The following is a 26,879-nucleotide window of genomic DNA, read 5'->3' as shown; positions in this document are numbered from 1 at the left end:
TTCTAGTGTTCATCTATGCTTATTTGGTGCTATAACAAGTAGTAAAGAGGAGGAGAAGAATGGTTTATGTACTGCTTGTACTGAGGTGGCTAAGGGCTCAGTACATGTAAATGTAAATGTACAGTAAATGTATCAGAGAGCATCAAAATGCTATTTATTGTGTGTCCTTTAAAGTAAGGAAGAAGAGAAAGAAGAGGAAACAAAGGCCCCGTTAACAAGCTTTCAGCCTGTGAATGCTGAGACTGTATCAGAAGAGACCAACAGTGACTCTACAGAAGCTCAAGACACGGTTACAGGTGATGACACCACAGCATCCGATGCTCAGACGCCGAAACAGGAGCACGAAGTCTCTGAGCCAAAGGAGGAGCAGCATACATCTGACATTTCAGAACCCAGCCAATCACAGGAAGAGAAAGAGTCGCAGCTGATCAGCAGCCCAGCAGATCCGCCTGTAGAGGTGGAAAAGAAGATAACATATCAAAAGTTAGTAAAAGAGGGACGCAGATTCAACATCGATCTTGTCTCCAAGGTTTGTATTACCTAAATAAATATGATAATCAGAATATTAGATCAAAATAAAATAATAGGAAACCAATAACTGCTTTATTTACCAAAAATCAAGCATTATGATGCCTAAAGGTATAGAAATAGTAAATGCTCTGTCATTACCTTCACATTTTCACCTGTTTGTGTGAATAATTGCTTCAAATAGGCTTGCCGAAGATACATGCTACTTGGTAACAATGATTTAATTAGCGTAGCAATTGCTGTATGAATAAGGCAACATAGAAAATTTTACATACAGGTGCAGGTCATATAATTAGAATATCATCAAAAAGTTGATTTATTTCACTAATTCCATAAAAAAAAAAGTGAAACTTGTATATTATATTCATTCATTACACACAGACTGATATATTTCAAATGTTTATTACTTTTAATTTTTGATGTTTATAACTAACAACTAAGGAAAATCCCAAATTCAGTGTCCCTGAAAATTTTAATATTGTGAAAAGGTTCAATATTGAAGACACCTGGTGCCACACTCTAATCAGTTAATTAACTCAAAACACCTGCAAAGGCCTTTAAATGGTCTCTCAGTCTAGTTCAGTAGGCTACACAATCATGGGGAAGACTGCTGACTTGACAGTTGTCCAAAAGACGACCATTGACACCTTGCACAAGGAGGGCAAGACACAAAAGGTCATTGCAAAAGAGGCTGGCTGTTCACAGAGCTCTGTGTCCGAGCACATTAATAGAGAGGTGAAGGGAAGGAAAAGATGTGGTAGAAAAAAAGTGTACAAGCAATAGGGATAACTGCAACCTGGAGAGGATTGTGAAACAAAACTCATTCAAAAATGTGGGGGAGATTCACAAAGAGTGGACTGCAGCTGGAGTCAGTGCTTCAAGAACCACTACACACAGACGTATGCAAGACATGGGTTTCAGCTGTCGCATTCCTTGTGTCAGTCCACTCTTTAACAACAACAGACAGAGTCAGGAGCGTCTCGCTTCAAAAGAACTGGAATGCTGTTGAGTGGTCCAAAGTTATGTTCTCTGATGAAAGTAAATTTTGCATTTCCTTTGGAAACAAGGATCCCAGAGTCTGGAGGAAGAGAGGAGAGGCACACAATCCACGTTGCTTGAGGTCCAGTGTAAAGTTTCCACAGTCAGTGATGGCTTGCGGTGCCATTTCATCTGCTGGTGTTGGTCCACTGGATTTTCTGAGGTCCATGGTCACACAGCCGTATACCAGGAAGTTTTAGAGCACTTCATGCTTCCTGCTGCTGACCAACTTTATAGAGATGCTGATTTCATTTTCCAACAGGACTTGGCACCTGCACACAGTGCCAAAGCTACCAGTACCTGGTTTAAGGACCATGGTATCCCTGTTCTTAATTGGCCAACAAACTCGCCTGACCTTAACCCCACAGAAAATCTATGGGGTACTGGGAAGAGGAAGATGCGATATGCCAGACCCAAGAATATAGAAGAGCTGAAGGCCACTATCAGAGCAACCTGGGCTCTCATAACACCTGAACTGATCGACTCCATGCCACGCCGCATTGCTGCAGTAATTCAGGCAAAATGAGTCCTAAGTATTGAGTGCTGTACATGCTCATACTTTTCATGTTCATACTTTTTAATTGGCCAATATTTCTAAAAAAAAACCTTTCTTTTCATTGGACGTAAGTTATATTTTAATTTTCTGAGATACTGAATTTTGGATTTTTCTTAGCTGTCAGTTATAATCATCAAAATTAAAATAAACATTTGAAATAGATTAGTTTGTGTGAAATGAATGAATATAATATACAAGTTTCACTTTTTGAATGGAATTAGTGAAATCAACTTTTTGATGATATTCTAATTATATGACCAGCACCTGTATACCCGTTTTCAAACTAAGCTCGTGCTTCTAAATTATCATAGCAAGAACTAAAATCTCTCACTTTTAATCTTGCTCAAATCCCTAGCCCAGTTTGGGTTGATCATGAAGAAAAAGTCCGAAATAATCTTGTAGTTATATAAATAATATTAATTTGTTTAATTTAAGTTTGCCCTACTCAAACCAATTAATTATTGAGTATTAGGGTTTACAAGTGTACTATTGTATTGTTTTTGTGTTTTTAAGAATAATAATGAATCCTCCATTTCCAAGCATTTGTTTTACTTAAAGAAAGGGAAATATATCTTCTCTTGTAAAATGTGTGTTGTAATCTGTAATATCGATGTTGTCACAAGTTTATTAATCGGTGGGAAAACTTCCTCACCATTGCATCCCTAGCTTCAAACACTTTTTAAAACACCATCCCGTAGCGATCGCATTTTGGCTTCTAGCTTTAAATGAACTTAGAAGGCAATGAAATGAAATTTATAGTGTTCTCTTTGACCCCCTTCAAAGTTGATGTATTCACGTGGTGCACTGGTGGATCTGCTCATCAAATCTAATGTGAGCCGTTACGCCGAGTTCAAGAACATCGGCCGCATCCTCACCTATAGAAATGGAAAAGTGGAGCAGGTATGCAGCTAATCTTTTTCAATGAATCAAATTAAAAAAGAATCAGAAAAATTAAAGAATTGATATTTAGCATTAACTGACATTTTTGGCATGCAACTGTTTTTTCCAAACTGCTTGTCATATTTAGGGTTGCAATGATTATTATAGTTTATTTGATTTTTCCTTGCCAATCCAAAATCTGAGTTCTTCACGTTTTCCTCATGACTGCATTATATTTTAGGTCTAATATGAAGCATCCTGATTTAAAATAATAAGACCAGTTCAGCTAAGATAAAATGATTAAATAGGTTTACTGCTTGATTTATCCATTTTTATTTGCTAATGTACTTGATAAGAGCATTGACACAAAAGGTGTTTCTCATTTCACTAAAAATATGAAATGCAGTATTGTAATGCACAATCCATCTGTGTGAGTAATTCAGGGCTAAAGCTAAGCTGTTTTCTCACTGTTGTTACATCCTCCTCTTTACTGATTGTGTGTAATACGTGTATTTGTGCATGCATGTCACTACTTTAACCTGCTCTGTCCTGTTTCTTCCTCCCCTGAAGGTCCCGTGTTCACGGGCGGATGTGTTTGCCAGTAAGCAGCTGTCTGTGGTGGAGAAACGCATGCTGATGAAGTTTCTTACCTTCTGTCTGGACTTTGAGCAGCACCCAGAGGAGTACCAGGGTATGACCCCATGTGTTTGTTTCCCTGCAGCTCTCTGATGGACATGGAACCTCAGAGATCTATCACAGACACTTACTGTAGATTTCAGGTCAAATAGGAAATCTCTGCCAAGTAGAGAATTTTGTTCTTAAAGTCAACATGAAATCAAGATAAAACTTTTTTCACTTTCTTAATGAATGTTCTTTGCCTTATTATGCACAATTAACCAGTGCATGCAATTTTAAGGGGAAAATATTTCAAATATTTTCAGCAAAATGTAATAACTTTATCTGCCTTCTACCCAAGCAAGGCTGTGTGTGCAAGGGAAATATTATTAACCAAAAATATCTTAGCCTAACATCCATGATCCAATCAAATGTCAGTGCATTAAATCAAGCCCCATCTTACGTTATTTCCCTCTAAATATTCATTACAATGTCACACAAACTTGAATGAAAAATTTAAGATAATATACATCCACATTTTCAGAAAGATTTAGAAAACTACTTAAAAAAAAAAAAACACTTAAAGTCCCTTTTCACCTAAACATTTTAATAAAATAAAAGGATTTAAATGAACGAGCAGGTGCAGACCTTGGTAACTTGAATGTGTGAGTGCTCTAGTCTCATTCCCTTCATTGTTTTAATTGTACGAAAACAGCGTGCTATGCTTGATATTGTAAACCGGTCATTCTCATATTATTTTGATTTATTATGGTAATCATGAACACATTGCTTTATAGCACAAGTAATTATACCATTTACTGCTCTTTGTTATTCTTCTAGTTCTTTACTAGAAGTTTTGCATATTCAAAGAAAACAACTAAAATTAGGTGGATAAAGCAAATTGCTGCTTTTATGTTATTACAGTGTAATTCAATATGCAATAATAACCATTTTGAAAATAAACAAGCCTTTCATTCATTAATGACATGCCTGGTGGGAGGTCTCATTATCCTTTTACACTCTAACAGATTTGAAATTTTCCTTATTGTAGACTATACCGAGAAACCATTTAGAGAGTTCCTGAAGAACAAGAAGCTTACAGAGAACCTGCAAGACTTCATCCTGCACTCCATCGCTCTGGTGACGCAGCTCACCCTTACAGAGGAAGGACTGAGGGCCACGCAGCACTTCCTGCGATGCTTGGGTCGCTACGGCAACACTCCCTTCCTGTTCACTCTGTACGGCCTGGGAGAAATCCCACAATGCTTTTGCAGGTAAACTATACAGGATACTGACAGAATAGATCAATGACTTTGTCAGGTCATTTCACATTAGGGATATTATAACTATAGAACTACTTTTTACTTGAAATTCATTAAAATACTGCATATATTTTAAAAAATTCTCTTTTAAATTTATTTAAAAGACAATCACACGAATCAACAAAATGATTTAAAATAAAAGAAAAAAACGTTGTATATAAATATATAAAATAAAAACATTATTCTAAATATCAGTAAAATGTAATGGTATCTCACCATTTCACATTCAGTCAGGTCATTTAAACTCTAAACACTGCAACTGTTCTTTCTTTTGACATTTTGCATGTTCAGAAATTCATGCAACTAAATATTCTTGGAATATATCTGTGTTTTTAAACGGGCAGGGAAAGAGTTAATTGTCAAGCAACAAAACATGGCTGTTAATTCTGATGGTGATAACAAAAAATTATGATATTTGGGCAAAAGCAAATGTGAAACTCAGAAAATATTATATATACTGCTTAATATTCAACTCTATGGTCTACAACTACAACTGGCACACTCTCAGCTCTGAGGGGGAAGTGAGGAAGCAGGCCATTAGGAGGAGGGTCAGAGCTCTGCAGGACTGTGAGTGTTTGCTTTTAGCACTACGAGTCTGCTGGGAGCAGTGCTGTGAAATGGTGGCACTTTGAGACTAGCAGTCTTCAGCCAGGTGCCGCTGAGAGGAATCATCATAACAGAAACCATGAGCTAGCATCAGGCCAGGTTACAAAGAACATCTCCCCAAAGACGTGCAGAGCAGTCAAGTGTTTATCTAGAATGCACATATGGCTCTGAGCTCTGCTCTTAGAGAAAAGTCTGTTTACGTCAGTAAGGTTGTATGGCTGATGTGCTGAAATAGATCAGGCAAGTAATATCAGAGCAATTGCCAAATGTCGCTTAAAATTTAAACGTTTCAAATAGGACATCAATATTTCATATTAGTCTATTAAATTTGCATTTGATTGTGTCATCTTAAGTCTCTGTAATCATGTCCTGTGATACGATTTTATCATAATTCCACATAAAGACAATTTCTGAGAGATCTGCGAATTTTAATGTGCCTCCACGTCCGTGCGGCAGATTAATTATCATTTTTGATTTCCATAGTTTCCCACTAATCACCCTTGCTGACATTCAGATAAGCATGCTAGCGCGCTGAGGCATGAACCCACCTGCAAGCTCTCCATCATCTGTGGAGAGAACGCAAGAAGCAATTGTTGCAGCTGACTTTATTTTTCTCTGTAACTTCATTTTAAATTTGAGCTCTGAGAATTTTTTTGTAATCATCAGTGATGGTTTACGAAATTGATTTTTTAAAATCCATCTCAAAAAAAGGGGAAAGACCATTGTTTGCTAAATTGTAATGTAATTGCCAATGTAATCGTCCTCAAGTCATTCTAAACCTGTATGACTTTCTTGCGTATAACACAAAAGGAGATATTTTGAAGATTGTCCTAGTTGCTCTTTTCCATATAGAGAAAGTTATTCGAGCTCAAAGGACATGAAAACACCATAAAAGTAGCCTAGAAAAAAAAAATACAAAGCTAGTGTTAATCAACATCTTAAATATGGGGAGGGAGATACAGAAATCATGATGTGGTCTTATGTGATCGTTAAAATACCTTATAAATGTGATACAGATTCATCTTTTCATTTTTTGGTATATTGGTCACCCAATATACTGTTTGGCTTTTAATTCAGCTCAGGAAATAGATTTTTCTAATACTGGCACAATAATATAGTTATTGCTTTTCTTTAAACACATTATCACCAAAATCCAATATTAGTTGACCTCTAATTCAAATATACTTGTATATACTGTAGTACACAGACCAGTTTCATTATTTATTTATATACTGAAGAAAACATGTATTGAGTATTTTGAATTTGCAGTTTTGCTGCCTGTTTAAACTGAGTTACATGATTTATTTTGATGTTATATAGGTTTTTTCTGTATGGATTTACAGCATTGGTTTTATTATTGTAGGACTTAAAGAGTCTTACATTTGATTTCAAAAACTCTGGGACCTCTTTTAAAAATAAATAATTACATACATTTTCTTTAAATGGAAAAGAGTATCTTGGAATTTCTTCAAAATATTTCCATTTATGTTCCACAGAAGAAGGAACGTCCATTGTCGAGGCTGTAGACGGTAATGTTTTCTCTTGGTTCTAAATAAATGCGACTTATATATGTTTTGTTCCTGGTCATGACGTATTTTTGGACTGATGGGACTTATACTTAGATGCGACTTATAGTCCGAAAAATACGGTATGCTGAAAAAAAAAAAAGGAATTGGTGTACAAACAATTTTCACTCAGAAATTTCACAAATTTGTACCGACCTATACACCATGCCATTTGCCAGCGTGAGTAACACAGTTACAGAATGTCATAGCAGACAGGTGAGTCTACTAGAGAATTCAAAGGCTTAAATGAAGCACTTCAGAGAGAAGTGACAGGAGGAAAAAGAGATCAGAAGAGGAAAGAGATGGACCTCAGAGGGGACAAAAGCGAGGGATTGAGAGACAAAAGTCAGAAGGCGAGAGCAAGCGAGGTTCATTCATCACGCTGATACCTGCTTGCAGGTGATAGATGGATAGATGGAGGTGCAAACTCAATAATGTTCACTCTCTCAGTTATTCACAGATCAGCGAGCAGCTCCGCTAATATAGTGATGAAATGCTTTACCGGCCTCACCCGCATTATCCCTCAAGTTTTGACAGCAGACACTTTTTAATTTCTAAATAACCTTTGGCACTCTGACTGCCATCTTCCGTCATCTGTGCTCCGTTCTGGTTCCCCCATCGCAGTTGCCGAGTTGTTTTTTGGAGCCTGCGTGATTCATTCAGCCCGGTAAACACATTTGGCCGTGACAGGTTATGATTTGCACCTGCGATCTCGGAGCTCCAATCAGACAACAGTCAAACAGAAACAGATTGAGAGGACTGGGAAATGCATTAATTAGAGCCGATGATTGTCTTTGCAGCATTCCCTCATACGTCGCGTTTCCTCTCTGTCATTCGTTTTCCTCCCCCTTTACCGTGTGTTCTCGGGGAGCAATAAACATTTAATTTATTCCGATCCAAACAGGATTTAATTTTCTCAGAGAAAGGCCTGCCAGCCAGCATTGCGCTTTGTTTTCTTTTAATTATTGGCCAACCATTAGCCCCCCACTCAGCTTCCAGCACCCTAGATTACAAGCGAATTTGCAGCCAATGAACCTGACAGGTAAGTGGTCTTTGCTGTGTGGGGTAATTTTGTTTGTTTAGCATCTCCTACACGGTAAGGGGATTTATTGTTGACGCACACATAAAGCTTATAAAATGTTCGGGGGCCTCCCATGGGGACTTTTTTTTTGTCTACGCAAACCTGGTTGTCCAAATGGCATCGGGATTTTTGTTGTTGTTGTGTTGTGTTGCTTTAATCGAATGAGTCACGCTTTTCTTCCTTTTGTTTAATAGACTGAAATCTAACAAGTCACAAGGGATGCATTCAAGATTTTTTAGATTAATGGCTTCAATTCCGGCCCATTATTGACTATCTGCTGGGAAATTGTGCAAAATGTTTTGCTCCTTTGTTTAAAGAGGGTGAGCTGTAATTTTGGGGGTCTCATCAAACAAGCAAAAATAGTAAAGAGGTCCTTTTTTTTTTTTTTTTAACAGTGGCATGTATGTGAACCCATTGGAATTTGTTGGGTTTTTTTTTGCAATAATTGCTCATAAAATGTCATACTTTTATCATGTATAGACAAACAACAACTTTAATCGTTCATGTTTTTATTGAACACATCCCATCAGACATTCACAGTGCTGTGGGAACAGTAAGTGAACTTAACCTTGTTGCTGTTACTGATCCACAAACATTTTTTTGTTTTATGAGTTTCACAAGTTACGGAAGTTCTAAGCGGCCATGCATTATAATTTTTTTTCCTTTTCGTTTTCTCGTTATAACGACTTATTTTTCTCGTTATCTCGACATAACGAAGTTCGTTTTCTCGTTATAACGACTTATTTTTCTCGTTATCTCGACATAAAGAAAGTTTGTTTTCTCGTTACAACGACATGACAGTTTTACTGTTGCTATAGTAACGAACTCAACTTTGACAGGCATCTGATGGACAGCCATGCAGGCGCTCTTACTGTAGCCTATATTTCAGCAAATTTAGCTTCGCCTAGGTAATAACGTCTACAATACTGTATATAAATAAAGGCTGATCAATCACTGTTGATTTTTCCAGAGACAGTACAACGAACGTTTTGTTTTTGTAATTAACATGTTTAAATGGCAACACCGCGCCATTAGAGCTGCTTGGATTAAACTCACTTTTCATTTTCCCTTTATTTGAAATAAAATTATATATAATTTGTAATGTGTAGTAGTCATTATATGATGTGGCAGATATCATGTGTGTTACAAGCTTCTGTTTGAAAAGAGCGTCCATGTGTAGGACTACGTGTAGTGTGTGTGTGTGTGTGTGTGTGTGTGTGTGTGTGTGTAGAAAAAAACGATTAGCTACAACATTATAGAACATTATAGAACTGAATTAAATTAGCCTATGGATTTTACATATACATCACATTTCTCATCAATATGGTTAACAATAAAGATTAGTAATAAGGAAAAGAAGCACATCAGCCTACATCGTTAAATCCCGTCCTACTGTAAATAAACAGAATACAGTGATGTCAACCTTGGTTTTGATAAGCAGTTATTTTATGACACAGAACGTGTTGGTGAAACTCATGCATCTAGCAGGAACTTAATACACAAAATATTCATATTGATTCAAGCATTTAACATTTATGAATTAATTAAATGTCAGTAATGAAGACTGCACAAATTATAGCGATCATGAGGAAGGTCCGCGTACAGTAAAGTGGATAGTGTAGAACACCCCATCAGTTATATTCAGGTCTATAGTGCCACCTGCTGGCGCAGTTTTGTAACTTCTTAGAGAAAATGAAGTCGTTATAACGAGAAAACGAACTTCGTTATGTCGAGAAAACGAGAAAATGAAGTCGTTATAACGAGAAAACGAACTTCGTTATGTTGAGATAACGAGAAAATTAAGTCGTTATAACGAGAAAACAAGAGAAAAAAAATATTATAATGCATGGCCGCTTAGAACTTCCGTAACAAGTAGTGCGCGAGTCCGTTGTTTATCCTGAGCAGTTAAACAGTTAAACAGAAAAATCCTCCAGGTCCTGTGCATGCTTTGGTTTTCCAGCATATTCTTCATATCTAAACCTACAGTATATCTATCTTTGAGATCATTTTTTCACACTGTGAATTGGTTAGGGACTCGTACACAACACACAGGGTGAAAACATGGAATAATCGAATATTTTCTACCTATTTTAAGATTTAGACATAGTATTAATTTAAAGGCTTAGGCTAATTAACCTGAAGGGGTTAGTTGGTGTGTGTGTGCTTTGTGCTTAAAATTAAATTTGTCAGTGATTAATTTATCTTTAATTCATTTTTTAAATGTATTATTTATATTATCTATTTGTTATATACTTAGTTATTTTCTTTTAAAAGATGTTTTAAAAGGTAGTATAATTATTTTATTCCGCAAGTTTGAATGAAATCTATCAAAAATGAAAGACTTTTGCATTGTTACAAAAAAATCTGTTTCAAATAATTTCCATCCATGAACATTATTTTTCTCAAAGAATCCTGGGAAAAAAATGAAATTAAATTAAATTAAATTATCAGTTATTATTAATTATTATTATTGAAAAAAAACTATCAGTTTCCCCAAAAATATGAGGCACCCAGCTGTTTTCAACAGTTGTAATGTTTCTTGTGCACCAAATAAGCATGTTTGATTTGATTTCTGAAGGATTACAGTATATGATTAAAAAAATGTATTTACCTTAATTTCCTTTTTATAGGTCAATATCAATAACACAAAGTAGAGCATCTTAACTTGCAAAGTGAAATTCGTTATGGATTTCAGCCTTCAGCTATCTCAACCTGTTATCTCTGAACACACGAGGATATCATACCATTGCGTTTCCTGCGGCATGAAAAAAGCCTCCGTCCATACAAGGCTCTGTTCAATTTATTTGAAGCTCTGCCGCGATGTTGCCATTAGAGCCCGAAGCTTGTTTGTGCTTCTTGTTACATTACTTTTTAATTACAGAAACAACTAGTTGGAGGCAGTTGTTTTGTGGGGATGTCGGTGGGGTGAAGGGGGGGCAGGGTGTTAGGTGACGAGAAAGAGCGAGTTGTTGAAGATTTATTTTGGATGTGACCTTCTCTACACTCACTGCAGCTGTAATCAGTGGAATTAATAGCATAATCAAATTATACACAAACTCATAAATCATCGGTGAGCGCGCTGTCATGGTGTTGAGCTATTAATGGCCTCCATTGTTTTGCTACCGTATTAAAAAATCACGTCCCCTGATTCCCGTCTTGATAGGAACTGAAATGCCATTTAGAGGCTATAAAGAGCAGGGGCTTGTGGGGGTACTGGATTTTCACAACTGTTAATTTAGCCGTGATGGCGAGTGATGTTGCTTGGGCGAGTGCTGGGGCCTGGAGAGGGAAAGGCAGTGCCCACGCTCTCTGCCCGACTGCATCATTGCGGCTGACAGCGGGCAGTTAATTAGAGTAATATCAGCTTAAACGTCTGTCAGTTAGGGTTAATGACATCAAAGGGCTTCCCCGCTGCCTCTGTGGGGTTCTGTGGAGGACAGGAGACAGGCCCAGACCATTGCTGGCAGATTTAGCCTCTCTGTTTTTTTATTATCTTTGCACTTTATTAAGATACCATGTCTCTATATTAATCTGGGCAGACAAGGCCAGAAGTTTTTTTTTTCTTTCCCTGTTTCTTAAGCTTGTAGTGAACTGCAAAGTCTCACCAGCTGTGTTTGTAGACATGCTTACGCGGCCTAATAACTAACCTCTGGCCTTCTTGCCCTTTACATACAAGGTGTTGCTGTGTAAAAGGATTATTTTCTGATGGATTTCTTTTGGTCTATATTTATGCTTTGTTGATGTATATATACTCTACGTGTCAAAAGTTTGGAATATATATATATATATATATATATATATATATATATATATATATATATATATATATATATAGTAGCAGTTAACAATTATATAATTATTTCTATTAATAAAAAATAATAATTTATCCTTGTGATGGCAGATTTTCAGCAGCCTTTAATCTAGTCTTCATGACACTTCAGAAATCATTCTAATCAGCTGATATACAGTAGGTGTGTTACTCAAAAGATTGGGATCAGTATGATTTTTAGTAGTTTTTTGAAATAAGTAAATAATTCCGCAATGAATGAACTGATCAAAAGAGATAATAAAGACATTTACAGTTTTACAAAAGATTTCTACTTTAAATATATGGTGTTTCTGCATTTCGATTCATCAAAGAATCAAGAAGGGCAATATATATTTTTACACAAAAATATTAAGCAGCATAATTGTTTTCAACATTGGTAATGATAAGAAATATTTATTTAAAATATACTTCAAATGTATTAAAGCATAAAATATTTATTTATATTTACTTTATCAAAAATCATATGGTGTTTTACTTACAAAAAATAATATTAATTCTTGAAATAATCATGAAAAAAAATAGTAACAATAAATAAATCATCTTTATTTGTTTATTTATTTTAATAAGATATATTTTTCTGGAATAACCCATGAGAGAATGTGCATTACACGTTTTTTTTTTTTTTACTATGGTTTAGTGTGTAATCATGTAAACTGTCACTAGCTCACAGCCACTAAAGTCTTTTTGCCTTTGTAAAACTGAAGAAGTGTCCGTATGTTAAAGGACACCAATATCTAAACCGTTGCTTTTATTATAAAAGGGTTATTCTTATCATTATAAATAATTCAACTCACAAAAAGTATTACATCACAGCTTCTGTCGGTCTGTGCCTCTTTGTCCGTCTAAGTTTGTCTCCAAGCTTTTTAAGAACATTTGAATCACTTTGTCCTTGTTTATAGTTTAATTAACCTGCTAGACTTTATCACCACAAAACTGCAAGACTATATGACAAAAAGCTTTACTTGTGAAGTTAACACATTTTTTTAAATCTTGGTGACATTTTTGCCTTGTCAAATGAATTGGATTTTGTCCTTTTCGTGTGGACAAGGTGTGATCAGCCCTTTTAATGTCATGCCATCAGCTGCAATTACAGCTGTTTAGCGGGTCCATTCAGATTGGACGTCATATAAATGAATTCAAGTGTATGTAAGGTGCTACTTTTTTGTCTTCCTGCAGAATGTGTGCCGTATTTGGAGGAATTTATTGTCTGCGACACTCAGTGGAGTGCCTGGTTGTGGACAAGGGGTCTAACAAGTAAGTAGCTCACCACTGATGCAGTTCTCACACATTAACACACATTTTATAAAACTCATAAGACACAGCAATTCATTTAGGTAAGTAGATTTACTTCCTCCTCTGGTTGATTCACGTATCCCAAGGCTGATCAGAGCTCGTTTGTGTACAGGGTACTCACAAGCAAGGCCAAAAGATGGCGCATGTGAGTGAATGGGGAGGGGGATATTTGGAATATAGATATGAAATTAATTTTCAGGGAGACAGTGGTACCAGCCCCCCTTAAGCAGCCAAGCTCGGAAGACAAATCACAGACTCTGCCACTTGGGCCGGCGATGAGTGATGCCGCTTTTTCCTCGTGGCCTTACCTCCACTAATTGATTTTCATCTGAAGACAAAAAAGCCCTCTGTTGCTGCCTCTTAAAAAATGAGAGTTCATCTCCCGTCTCCCTTGATTAATCTGTGCTGATAATGTGCGTCAGGCCCCACCAGAAAGGCCTTTAATGAGTTTCAAAGGTGGATTGTTGTCATAAACTAGGTTAGATTGGGGTTTATCCCCTCTCTTTATTCCTCTCTCATTCTTTGGCCTTCTCTTTGGCAATATATTGAGTTTTGTTCATCTTGCTGGTGAATGACCCAGGGGGCTCTGATTCCTCTGGATGTAGCACATGAACACTTACACATGAGATAGCATTAGCTTACTAGTGTTAAAGACTATGGCAGATCATGGCAGTGCAGCAACACTCAAATTAGATGTATTTTCCCTGTTGTTTATCCGAAAATCATAAATTGATAAATTGATCGCCACCAATGCCTTGGAATAAAAGAACCCCAATATAACTGGAGCACTTAGAGGTTTCAAGGCAAATTCTTTCATCCATATTGAATTGGAGCCAAACTCTGTTCCAAACCAATGTGTCCATCAGACCCTGAGCTCAGTCTATAAAGCATCGCCTAAAGTGTAGTGTGGACCGTCCATGCCCTCGACCAGTCGCGCCCCGTGTGGAGTCAGCTCTGCGCTGGAGGTTAGCGCCATACATCATCGATGGAAAAAGTTTCATGAAGGTGAAGAAAAAAAGCTGGCAAGGTGTCTGGCAGGCTGAACAATGATTTTAATTTCCCTGGCATCATAAATTACCGCCTTATGTCTGCTCTTATTACATACATAAAGCTGAAAAGGGTAGAGCCAGATTAATAATGCAGCAGAGGATTACAGACCCTCAAATCCCACCTCAACGGTCCAGCGCTGTCTGCTTTGTTGCCACCTTGACAGGCAACTCAATCTCAATCACATGTCCGTATTAATTTGTACAAATTAATTTCACATGTCAACAAAACATGTTGAGTGGCCTGTGATGATCTCTTCTGTCACTTGTGCTTTCTTCTGCTAAGTAATAAAATACCTTTTTCAGGGTTACACTGAAGAGATCACCCAACCCTTGTTGCTATGTTGACTATCCAAGTTGGAAATTTAATGCAAAAGATACCGCTATTTGTGAATAACTTTTTGCATGAGAAACCAGTACTAAAAGGGAAAAAAATTGTTTCCATTTGAAGCGTGCAAAATGTATAAAAAAATTTATTAAAATATTTATATTGAATAATTGGTATATTCTCTTTTGTCCATAAGTGATTTAATGTGTACACATTAAACTTGGTGCATTGAGTACACTTGGTGCATTAAGAAGTTGCAAAGACTAAAGTCTCAAATTCAATAAAATGGCGCATTCTAACATGCCCCGACATGTCTACGTCACAACGTGGGAAAATTTGCATAATCCCACCCAAATGTTCACGTAAAGAAAGAAGGCGTAACTTTTATTCTCGCTGTTGTCGCCGTGGCCATGATGTGGAGACTCTGTGTGTTTCATTGTGAAAGCGAAACTACTTTGTTTGGCCTTCCAAAAGAGGACACAACTAGAAATCAGTGGTTAGGTTGTATTTACAACACTGTTCCAGAGCAGTTCAAACCAAATATTCCACTGATGATTCAGACGCAAGTTTTGAGTAGTGTAGAATAGCACTTGTTGTTTGTCGTTTCTCTGATCACAAATGCAGACATGGTTTTATGTTTACGTGGCGGGATACGAAACACAACGTGTAAAAAAACAGTACAAGTCATTATAATCAGTAATTATGTCCCCACTAGATTCAACACATGCCTCGTTTATAATGGGTTTTATTGTTTTTGTCTTGTCGCGCGGGACCGTCATCACAGTATGCTACGGGGTGTAACATTTCCATCAGACGCTTAAGGTATTCAGCCAATCACAACACACTGGATAGCTGGCCAATCAGCATACACCTAGCTTTTTAGAACGATGTTCTTTGTAAAAAATCGACGCATTTCAGAATGGCCACATTTGAAGATAAGAATATAAAATTCAAATGAGTTCGAACGCATACATCATTGGGTGCAAGGTTATCACACTGATTGGTTCAGAGACCACTGACGTGGTTTATGAAGGCAATTTAAGAAAGCTTATTATCTACAAAGCCAACGCTGGCCTTGGTTGCAAGTGAAATGGAATCATGAGCACTATTTCAGTGTTTTATGCACACTGATAGAAGAAACTTATGCACTTGCAGTGTTTCTAAAGGACTTTCTATGTGTGGCGGCACGTCCCCTGGGGGAAATATATATGTATATAATGTAAATATGAAACACCAGGTTAGCTTATTGAAAATGCATAATAATTCTCTGCCAGCAGGAGGCGCTTTTGATGCAGAAATAGTGGTTTCCCTGGTTACGGTTGTAACCATAGGAAAGATAAAATGAAAATGACATCAAAACTTTTCTGAAGACAATTATTTCCCTTCAAAAAATATACATATAAAAACATCCGTGCCGCGTTTTGATATGCAGTTATATAAAAAATTCCATTAGGTTTTTAATTTGCTTTAATAAATGAAAATTATATAGTTAAAGCTGAAATCACTAAATTAACTATCAATTTCCAATACACACTAAAACAAATATTCGGGTTAAAGCACAAAAATATATGTACGTCATGCAATGTAAGATTGACCTGACTGTTTTGTCACTTAACACTCTTAAACTGGCTAAACTTTGTATCCCATATTGTGTTCTTTCACCCCATTGGCTGATGATTGATTGGAAGCCCTCTGCTTCCTCTTGTAGTTCCTCTGAGTAAATAAATCTTCATTTACGTAAGCAGATCTGTCCTGCAGTCAATCTGGGCATGGGGGGGGGGGGGGGGGGGTATTCTGAGAGCTGACTTTTTGTCAGGGGAGGGAGACGCTCTCTTTCCACTTTATTGTGTTGTGAAAGTCCATTTCAAGGATGTCACCCCTAGTCCATTAGTTTGGATAATGAGCCCTATAAAGCACATTTATAACTCTTGACATAACAAGCCAACAGATTCTCCTCTAGTCCTCCCCTTTCTCTCTTTTCCTTCTCCGCTGCAGAGATTAAAGGACGAAAGATCAAACCTGTGCCCTAAATCAGTGGTTCACTACTGGTTTTGTTTCTAGACCCAAATTTAACATGTTTAAATCAAGTGGCGAACTGACATAGTACCCAAATTGTTTGATATTCAAACATGAATGAAAATACCTTAAAATCTAAAATGGAATGTTTGACATCTCATTTTGACTTTTTGCAAAAATAAATCCTCTTCCTATAGTCATATTTGTAAAAAGACAGACCACTTCTCTTTATAAGAAGAGCTTTGGGAAGTAACCACCTGACCCATGAAGGATGAGACGGCTAATATAATATATATATCTAGTCTAGTCATTTAATATTTTATCTTCAAATCGTAACCTGACCATCTCTTGACCCTTTTTTTTTTTGGTAAAGAAAACAGATTTTTTTTCACGTCCTGATGCATTTTCTCTATTTATACTTCATATAGAGTTAAAGCTGTGATTGATACACGTGGTCAGAGGATCAGCTGCAGTCATTTTGTGGTTGAAGATTCGTACATCAGAGATGAACAAAGACAGAGCACAACTTACAGGTAAGCACATAATACCCCATAAAATTGTCTGAAATTAGTATTCTGTTATTTGTGATGAACTGTCACTCCTACCATCATGAAAAAGAGGTATTGATCATCCCATCCAACTGCACGTAGTGCTGTTATAATGAATAGCGGGGCTCTACAGTGTTGAGATTTTACTTGCATTTCACCCAAATATAAAAGTTTATAAAAATTATATATTTTTATACTACTAAAATAAAACTTTATACCTCCAATGACCAAAATGATACATTTTATAAGTTTTTATAAGCTCCCCAATCTCATATGTTCCTCATATTTCATATATTCAAACTTGCGTGAAGTTTGATGTCAGTGATGCCAATCCCCACTGGGTTCTAAGTTTCCCATACCATGCAAATTGTGCCAAGTTTGCATATGCTGAAGCAAAAAAACTAGATTTGAGAGCTTAATATCCCCTGGTCATTCTGTGCATTCATAGTACTGAAAGAGCAGTGACACCATTTCTCAAAACATCTTTAATTGTTACACAAAAGAAGGAAAGACGTATGTGTTTGTAAATGACATAAAGCTGAGTAAATGATGAAAGATTTGTCATTTTTAGGGGTGAACTATTCATTGCAATTACTCTAAATTGAGAAAGCAAAATGTGGTTTAAGGTCATTTTGAATTTTCTCTTTTAGGATAACCTCCTTCATAAAATGTTCTTTGTCTCTAATGATAGTTTTTCCTAATCACCTTGTCTTTTTTAAGGATTTAAATTTTCTTTCTCCATCTTCACAGGCAGATATCTCGAGCAGTGCTCATCACTGACAGATCTGTGCTGCCTTCCGAATCTGATCAGCAGGTATAAAGCTTACTCTCTTGAATTTCTTTCTGTTTTCTTTTTCAGTTTTTTGTACTGCATTTGTTCTTTTTGTATGTTCTTTTTTTATTTTTCCAGTGTATTCATTTGTTGTTGCTTTTTGTTTATTCTTCCAGTTCATACTTTTCTTTGTTCTTCTTTTTGTTCTTTGTTATTTAGTTTATTTTTCTTTTGGTTTTGTTTTTGTTTCTTTTTATTCATTTGTTTATTCATTCATTCATTCTTTCATTTGTTATTCTGTTTTTCTCCTTCTGTTTGTTCTTTTGTTGTTTTTGATTGCTTCCATTGTCCTCATTTAAATTAAATTAAATTAAATTTATGCATTTAGCAGACGCTTTTATCCAAAGCGACTAACAGTTCATTCAGGCTATAAATTTTTACCTATGTGAATCGAACCACCAATGCTTTACCAATTGAGCTCAAGGAACGTAAAATCGCTTTGGATAAAATCGTCTGCTAAATGAATAAATGTAAATGTAAATCTCCAGTAATTTTAATTTTGTGCTCATTCTTTTGTTTGTTCCTTTTGCTTGTTCATTTATTCTTCCTTTCTTTTGTTTGTATATATGGCCTCATATTTCTTTCTTTCTTTTATGTTTTATTTTTTTTTATTTTTGCATATTCACATGCACACTTAAAGGGCATTGACCCATCTCTGCTGTGCGTGTGTGTGTGCGTGTGTGTGTTCATGTAGCGTGTTTCTTGCATGCCTTGCACTTTTGCTTTTCAACTTGAATTGCATTACATCTTTTTTTATGCTGCATATTACATTTGGATGGATTCTTGGGACACGTCCAATATTCAGCAGGTATAGATGCAACAAAACATCAGAGCCGATTTGTGGGATCGTTACAATAGTTTTGACGTCCCGTTCTTGAGCGTAACATTCCAAAGTGAATTATGAGAGGAAAAAATAGCCAGTTCAATGAAAGGACAGTAATTCTGTTTGCTGTTACGGATTTAGAATTGGATAAATAAATCTTTCTGATGCGAGAGTGGATGGTGACACGCAAGCATCCTCTTAGGCTAATTTGAGTGCTGTCCACCAGAGAACAGGAAAAGAAGGGGAGTAGTCAGCATGCCTTCTGAATCCCAGCCCAATTTGCTCTCCATCAGGAATTCATGCTTGAATATTCAAAGCAGATCAGGAGAGGAAGGAAAAGTTGGTGTAATTTATGCTCATTAGCCTCTGCGAACAGAAATTAATATCAGTGTCTTGACACGGTGTGGAAATGGAATATTACATGACTGTGTTTGACAAAACGTAATTAAATATTAAGGCTGGTTTTAATTAGCCGTTCGTCCTTTGGAATGACACTCGCCAAACGAGCATTCGGTCAATGCTCTCTCTTACTCTTCCACACTTTTATTGTTGGCATACTTGGACTTGATTAAAAAGCAGTTTTAACATACTTTATCCAAAGGACTTTATGAAAACATTGTCTTGATTGAAATAACCATGATAGTGTTATAGTCACAAAAATTGTATAATATGTTTTAGCTCAATCTTGTATTCATTATCATCTATGGCAGTATTTATTTAAACTCACATCATGGGAAAAATTCAATGTGTTTGTCATTTCGCCGTAGATTCTGCACTGTGTTTGTAGTGCCAGGGAGAATTGGCTTGTCAGTCATATGTTTTATGTATTATGTTTTATGTAAATTGTAAGATGCAAGTATGTTTCCTGCTCTAATGGCAGATCTCATTGGTGACGATTCCTCCTCTGGATTCTTCTGCCCCAGCTGTGAGGATGGTTGAGCTCTGTTCCTCCTCCATGACCTGCATGCCTGGGACCTGTGAGTAACACATGCACCACAATCCCACAATGCATACATCCCATGATCACACAACAGTTATACAGTTACCATAATCATATGGTAAATGCATGTTGCACCACGCTTTGCCAAGCATAACAATGATTTCCAAAAAATTTGCAATTCTGCCTTTTGCCAGTTCCAAAATGTACCAACAACCTAGTTAAGAGATACAGTCACTTCCATTTTTGTAGTAAATCAAAAATATATATAGACAAGATATATAGACCTTTACGCCTGGCCTGAAGTTAACTTCCGGTCTGTGTTTGTTTATCCTTCCGTTTATCGCTAATTATTATTTTTTGAAAACCTTGATACACTACCTTTCAAAAGTTTGGTTAAGATAAAAAAAAAAAGAAAGTAATTAATACTTTTATTTAGCAGGGGCGCATTAAATTGAACAAAAGTGACAGAAAGCATTTATAATGATGCAAAGGTTTCTATTTCAAATAAATGCTGTTCTTTGTTTTCTGTTCATCAAAGATGTTTCTATGTTGCTAATAATCAGAAATGTTTCTTGAGTAGTAAATCAGCATATTAAAATATCACGAGACACTGAAGACTGGAGTAATGATGCTGGAAATTCATTTAAATATATATTGAAACAAAAATCAATTATTTAAAATTATAGTAATGTTTCACAATATTACTGTTCTTACTGTATTTTGATCAAGTAAATGCAGCCTTGGTGACCATAAAAGACTTCTTCCAAAACACTGACACACTTTTGAGCAGAAGTGTGTATTAATATTTCTGTTGTGTATTAATTTACCAAGTGTAGAGTTTGAACTATCCATGATCTTTCAAAAATGATAACACTGATACACACTGATAGTCTTAGAACACAGCCAAATGTCCAAACTGTCCTTCAAAACACTCAGTTCACAGCTATGACTCCATCATTAACTCCATTGTTATTTATGAAAGTTATTCTGTTTGTTACACTGGCCCTATTTTGCTATCAATCATCGTGAAGGGGTAGATCAGGTGGGGACGGTGGAGTGGTTTTTGGCGCAGGTCCCAGTGACCGACTCCGTCCTCACGGGGGAATGAAAAGCTTAATCAGCGCAACTCCTCTTCCTCTCTCTGGGAATTGAGTTCAGGGGAAATGATAGGAAGCTTTGCTTTGCTATAGCCCAGTCCCACAGGGAGATGGATCGTAGTCGTTCCTCTTTAAGTAATGCACTTCTACCTGAGAGCATCCCTCGCAATCAGAGGATGATGATGACCGTGACAGACATGCGTTCACAGGAGAAGATGCTCTTTATTTATCATTAACCACTTATGACAAGACTCTTTTAGTTACGCTCCTGGGGATGTTAGATCTGCTCTCAAGGGCTCCAAGCGACACAACAACTATTGGTTATAGACTTTGAAGGTAAAGTGTGTGATTTTGGGTTACTAACAGGACCAAACAGAATTGCCTAAATTATATCCGCTATTGCTCCAAACTCTGCCTCAGACTTGGCCTTATCTCATTACACTGGGAGCAAGTTTGAAGTATTTAAAGTATTAGGAAATTTGAATTCTGGTGCATGATTGTTCTTTGCCCCTCTCCATCACTCTTAGTTAGGGCTGGGACAACGCGTCGAGGTCATCGATGACATTGACGCAAAATATGCGCATCGATTCGTCGACCTGTTTTTATTTCTCTAAAAAACGTTTGCAAAACATTTACCTTATCTGCGCTGGATATACGCGATGGCCGCATCAACATTCTGTCCAACGTTATATAACCAATCCAGGGGTTTTTCTGCATTGATCTTTTTTTTTGCGGCTGTCAAAGCCTTATTTGATCGCTGTGCCTGACAGGAAGCGTACGAGAGAGAGTCTTCAAACAACACGAGCGCTTCTTGCTTTCTCTCTCTCCCTTGTGCATATTAATCAAAATCATTAAACACGATAGAAAAAGGGGGAAACACCAAAGTTTCACGCACGCTCGCGCACTCACAGTCTTCAAACTACACGAGCGCTGTCTTGCTCTCTCTCTCTCTCTCTCTCTCTCTCTCTCTCTCTCTCCCTTGTGCATATTAACCAAAATCATTAGACACGATAGAAAAAGGGCGGAAAGCCAAAGTTTCACGTGGAGCATTCTGAGATTTTTTTTCTCCATGACAGGCTGCTGGCTCCCACTGTTATTATTATTATTATTATTTTTTTGGAAAAGTACTCTCTGTATTAGCTTAAAGCCCTCAAGTTTACATTGGTTACTGTATTCTTTCAATTGTTCTAAACAAGTATTTTGGGTGACCTTTTTTATTGAATGCTAGACATCAAGTTGTTGTTCTTTCAGATGAAAATAAGAACTTTTTTTCAGTAAGCTAGGCTTCAAGGGTTTATTGAATGCTATCTCTAAACAAGTGCAAAGCAATGCATTCTTAGTCTTTTATTTTGTAATTTTAAGAGCAATAAACATATATTGCAATGTTAAGGAATTCATGTTTTTTTCATTCAGATATGTAAATCAACATGTATAAATTGTTAGTAGTCAATTAATGGGGAGATAATCAATATCGAATCGGTCTGAAAAAATTAATCGTTAGATTAATCGATGCATCGAAAAAATAATTGGTAATCGTTTAAAAAATAATCGTTTATCCCAACCCTACTTTTAGGGCTACTTTTAAAGAAAGCCAAAGCCTTTAATAGTAGTTCTTGTCAGATTGTTAGCCAAGTTTGTTATACTTGTGAAGGTTTTGCTAGTAAAGCATGCTCTGACATGTTCCCTGGTGCAGCTTATAGAAAGCAGCTTGAGTTCTCATCCTATGGAAGATAGTTTCCACCATGGGATAACTTTTTTTAAGAAGGTTATTGTGACTTTTCAAAATTCAGATTTTTCCCTCTCACAATACTGACTTTTTTTTTTTTTAAGTTGAGAAGAAAACTCTCTCAACTTAATTACGAGATGTAAACATTTTGTACTTGAATCACAAGTTTATATCTAGTATTTATTCAGGTACACAAGATCATATGGAAGCTTGTTCCTGGAATAAAGAATTTAAAAAATGTATCTCGTAATTCAGACTTTTTTTTCTCACAATTCTGAAGGAAATTGTGAGATGTGTACTTAAGAGACAAAAGGTCTGAATTGTGAGATTAATTCCTTGGTGGAAATGGGCTTCCATATGATCATTTTACTGACTTGCATACACCTGTTTTATGATGAACATGAATTAAAATTAAATTGTATATTTTTGGGGGGGCATACAAAAAAGTTTATTACTGATACTACAATGAAGGAAAAAAAAACTCATGAAGAAATTAAGAAAAAAAAAAATATTGAAAAGAAAAAAGTAGCTTGCTATAATCCAATATTATTATTTCTTAGAAACAAAATAATATTGTAACAAAACAACATATTAGTATTCAAAAACATTTGTTCTTTCAAGTCATGTGGTTCAGCTAACATGCAGAGAGAAAAAACTGAAATTATATCACACAGAGAAACCCTGGAGACTCCTAAGTTGTAAAAACTACAATCTTTTTATTTTTATTTATAATCAATTATATTTATTTTACATTTTTATTATTATTTTATTTGTGTATACTATTTCTTTATTTGTACATTTACACTTTTTTTTTTTTTTTTTTATTGTATTATTATTATTATTATTTTATTTTATTTTTTTACCATATGGCAAAAAAAAAAAAACGTAACCACCTTATTTGCTCTAAATGATCTGTTGTGATCTTTTTTTTTTTCAGATTTGGTCCACTTGACCTGTTCATCATCTGGTACGGCCCAGGAAGATCTTGCTCCAGTTGTATCTCAGTTGTTTCACGTTTCCACCATTCCTGGAGAGGAACCTTCAGAAGGTAAGACCTGACCCAGCACCTTCACTTCTGATTAAAACTCCCCATCATTTCAAACACATTAACATCTTCAGTCCTTCTGTGCATCGACCTCCGATCGCACATCCAGATCCACTATACATCCTGCTAAACAGTACTTAACTAACCTTGCCGCTCGTGTCAAAGAGAGATCATCTCTTCCTCTCTTTAAAGAAGAAAGATCTGGTATTGCAGTGACATTCAGCGAAGGGCTTACACAGAGACGTGACTGGCGATAACAGTGATTGATTTTGATGGTGGTGTGGCAAGCAGGGGCCAGGAGCTGCTCCCATTGATTCCCATTATGCTCTGTCAGGGTCTGCTTGGCTCCTTCAGAGTGAATCTGAGCTCGACCTGTCACATATGACCTCACCTTACCTTCAGATCATAAGGGTGGAATCACATAGTGAGTTTGGATTTCAGAGATTCAATGTAAAATTTGATTTTAGTTGTACATGCTGGTAAAATGTCAGTGTAGTAACTAAGTATCAGCAAAGCAGTAGGTTTTCCAGGATTTGTGTTGTTTGTGTATGTATGTATATGTATATGCAGACATTAAATTAAATTAAATGAGCATAAAAAAAAAAATTTCAATTTGTTGCCAAGGTAATTTCTCATTTTCATTTAGTTTAACTTAATTTCCTTATATAACTTAAACTAAATTAATACATACTATACAGGCACTTTAAAATGTAGAAAAATTACAAAAATATAATTAATATAATAATATAAAAATGAAAACAGATTTAAAATATTAGTAAAAAACAATAATATCTCAGTTATCCTAAAACAAAACGGAGGTTTCCAAGTTATAACTTTTTTTCAGAAATGCAGTGGTGTAGCCTGTATTTTGTAAATATTTATATAAATTAATAAATGTTAATATTCAACAGATAATAATTAAAAATTAATAATACAATTACATTGTGTGCTGATTAACTAATCAAATAGTTAATCTGAGAAAAGGAAAGCACTGGAACAAAAAACTGGTTCGATAAAAATTGGCATTGTGAATTGGAACAAGTGTTTTTTTGTTTGTTTTTTTTAATGGCCAAATAGCAAATGGCCAAAAATCTCTAGTTTCTAAATCATATTAATATGGGATGTGTTCTAGGAAAACCGAACACATGGTGAAATTTTACATTTTTTAGGTTTTGATACCATTTTAAAGCTGAGTTTTTTTTTTTTTCAGTGGGGGGTGTGGGATGCAGGGCCCCGCTGGGCGACACACAGCCTTTTTATCACAGGAATGAGCTAGTACTATTTTAATTAAAATGTCAGAACAAATACTGGCAGAGGTCTTGAGGATGAATCGCTAGATAAGAAGAGCAGTGGGCCAGAACAGGTCAGAGAGACAAAGTCACCTGGGTAGATCTTCATTCATCCCCATGGTCAAAGCTGTGTGTGTGTGTGTGTGAGAGAGAAAGAGTCTGTTTTGATCATGATTGATCCAAATGGAGCAAATAAAAAACAACTAGTGCAGATTTCCTAGAGGATTTTAAACTCTTCAAAAAGATATGATCGCATGTAGACTGTATTAAAGGAAACGGATTGCTATTACTATTACTGCTCATATTCAGCATTAGTGACTTGAACAAGCCATGACTCTCAGAGCCCCTTAGTGACACACGGCGGAGCTCTTTTGGGCATGCTTTGCTCAATGTAACATTGGTGATTGGTGGAATTTTCTGTGAATGCTAAAGGCATAGTTCACCCAAAAATGTAAATTAGCCCTCAAGCCTAATTATATTATTTATTTAAAATATAAAAATAAAGTAAACAAAGTAATTGTAAAACTGCAAAACGTTTTCTGTGAAGGGTAGGGTTAGGAAATGCTTATAAAATCTATATCTGAATGTAAAACAGTAGGTGTGTGTGTGTGTGTGTGTGTGTGTGTGTGTGTGTGTGTGTGTGTGTGTGTTGTGTGTGTGTGTGTGTGTGTGTGTTGTGTGTGTGTGTGCTGAGGCAGTGTGTCAGTGTGTGTTAGAGGGTGATTGTGGTTTGGGAGGTTTTCAGCTGCAGGCATGTGTTAGCTGCCATAAGGAGTGCTGCTGTAATGCTAATCTGACATTTGTCACATCTGGGAGCGTGTGTGTGTGTGCTCTTGTTTTTGTGACATATCAGGACACAACTCTGTATAATGACATGGGTATGACACAGGTATTACAAGGAGAGGGTGACTTATGAGGACATAACCCACGTCCCCATTTTTCAAAACGCTTATAAATCATACAGAATGAGCAGAATTTTTTGAGAAAGTAAAAATGCACAAAGTTTCCTGTGAGGGTTAGGGTTAGGGTTAGGGTTGGTGAAGGGCCATAGAATATACAGTTTGTACAGTATAAAAACCATTACGCCTATGGGATGTCCCCACGTGTGTGTGTGCGTGTGTCCGAACCAGAGCCCAAACACATGAATACTTACACATACTTCAATAGAATTTTTCACACTTAAGATATAAGATGAAATATAAAAGTAGTATAGTAGTCTTTGAATTTGACTCACTTTGATTGAGAAATTGAATCATATGATGCATTAAACCAAGAAACAAAACACCACTGTGTGTTGCCTGGAGACATGCAACTCTTGATTCTGATTTGGCCTAATTTGGAATTATTTTTGTTAGCAGCACAAAAACAGAGTAAGTATTATATAATCTTTTATTTCATTATAATGTATACACTACCATTCAAACATTGATGTGCAATTTTTTTTTTTAATAATTCTGCTCACCAAGGCTGCATTTGACCAAAAATATAGTAGAAACAATAATATTCTGAAAGTATATTATTATTCTGAAAGTATTGTAATGTACATATTGCTACAATAGTATTACAAAATATGCAGTTATTTTATATACTGTTTATATTAAAGTTGAATTTTCAGCATATATATAATTAACATTATATAAATATATAACACTATATATTAAATAACATAAACATATACAGAAAATAACAATATTTGTTCCCCCAGTACGGTGTTTCTCTGTGTCCATTTATTATGTAGTCATGTATGTTCATGGCTTTCTTATAAGAGAAGAGGTTCTTTGGCGCTGTGTGTTCAGTTAAAGGCTTGAGTGTTTTGTTAATCAGTGACCTGGCTGCATTGGGAGGGAAGGATGGGTGGTGTATTTGAAGCGGCGTTA

The 26,879-nt window shown here is 36.1% G+C and overlaps 1 protein-coding gene across 2 annotated transcripts in view; it reads left to right on the top strand.

Annotated features, from left to right (window-relative positions):
* Positions 1-26,879, top strand: part of LOC127942013 (rab proteins geranylgeranyltransferase component A 2) — a 40,513-nt gene that overhangs the window by 10,896 nt on the left and 2,738 nt on the right. The window contains exons 5-13 of one of the 2 annotated variants that reach the window (XM_052537524.1): positions 175-529; positions 2,906-3,022; positions 3,572-3,692; positions 4,668-4,890; positions 13,196-13,273; positions 17,131-17,235; positions 18,001-18,064; positions 19,786-19,882; positions 23,606-23,716. In XM_052537524.1, the coding sequence (XP_052393484.1) occupies positions 175-529; positions 2,906-3,022; positions 3,572-3,692; positions 4,668-4,890; positions 13,196-13,273; positions 17,131-17,235; positions 18,001-18,064; positions 19,786-19,882; positions 23,606-23,716 (1,271 nt within the window). Of the gene's footprint in view, positions 1-174; positions 530-2,905; positions 3,023-3,571; positions 3,693-4,667; positions 4,891-13,195; positions 13,274-17,130; positions 17,236-18,000; positions 18,065-19,782; positions 19,883-23,605; positions 23,717-26,879 lie in introns of both variants that reach the window. The other variant, XM_052537523.1, reaches the window with a different exon arrangement.

This window comes from Carassius gibelio, chromosome A21 (genome assembly GCF_023724105.1).
Source record: "Carassius gibelio isolate Cgi1373 ecotype wild population from Czech Republic chromosome A21, carGib1.2-hapl.c, whole genome shotgun sequence".
NCBI lineage: Eukaryota > Metazoa > Chordata > Actinopteri > Cypriniformes > Cyprinidae > Carassius > Carassius gibelio.
Note: the sequence above shows the minus strand (reverse complement) of the source record. Positions and strands in the feature narration are given on the sequence as shown.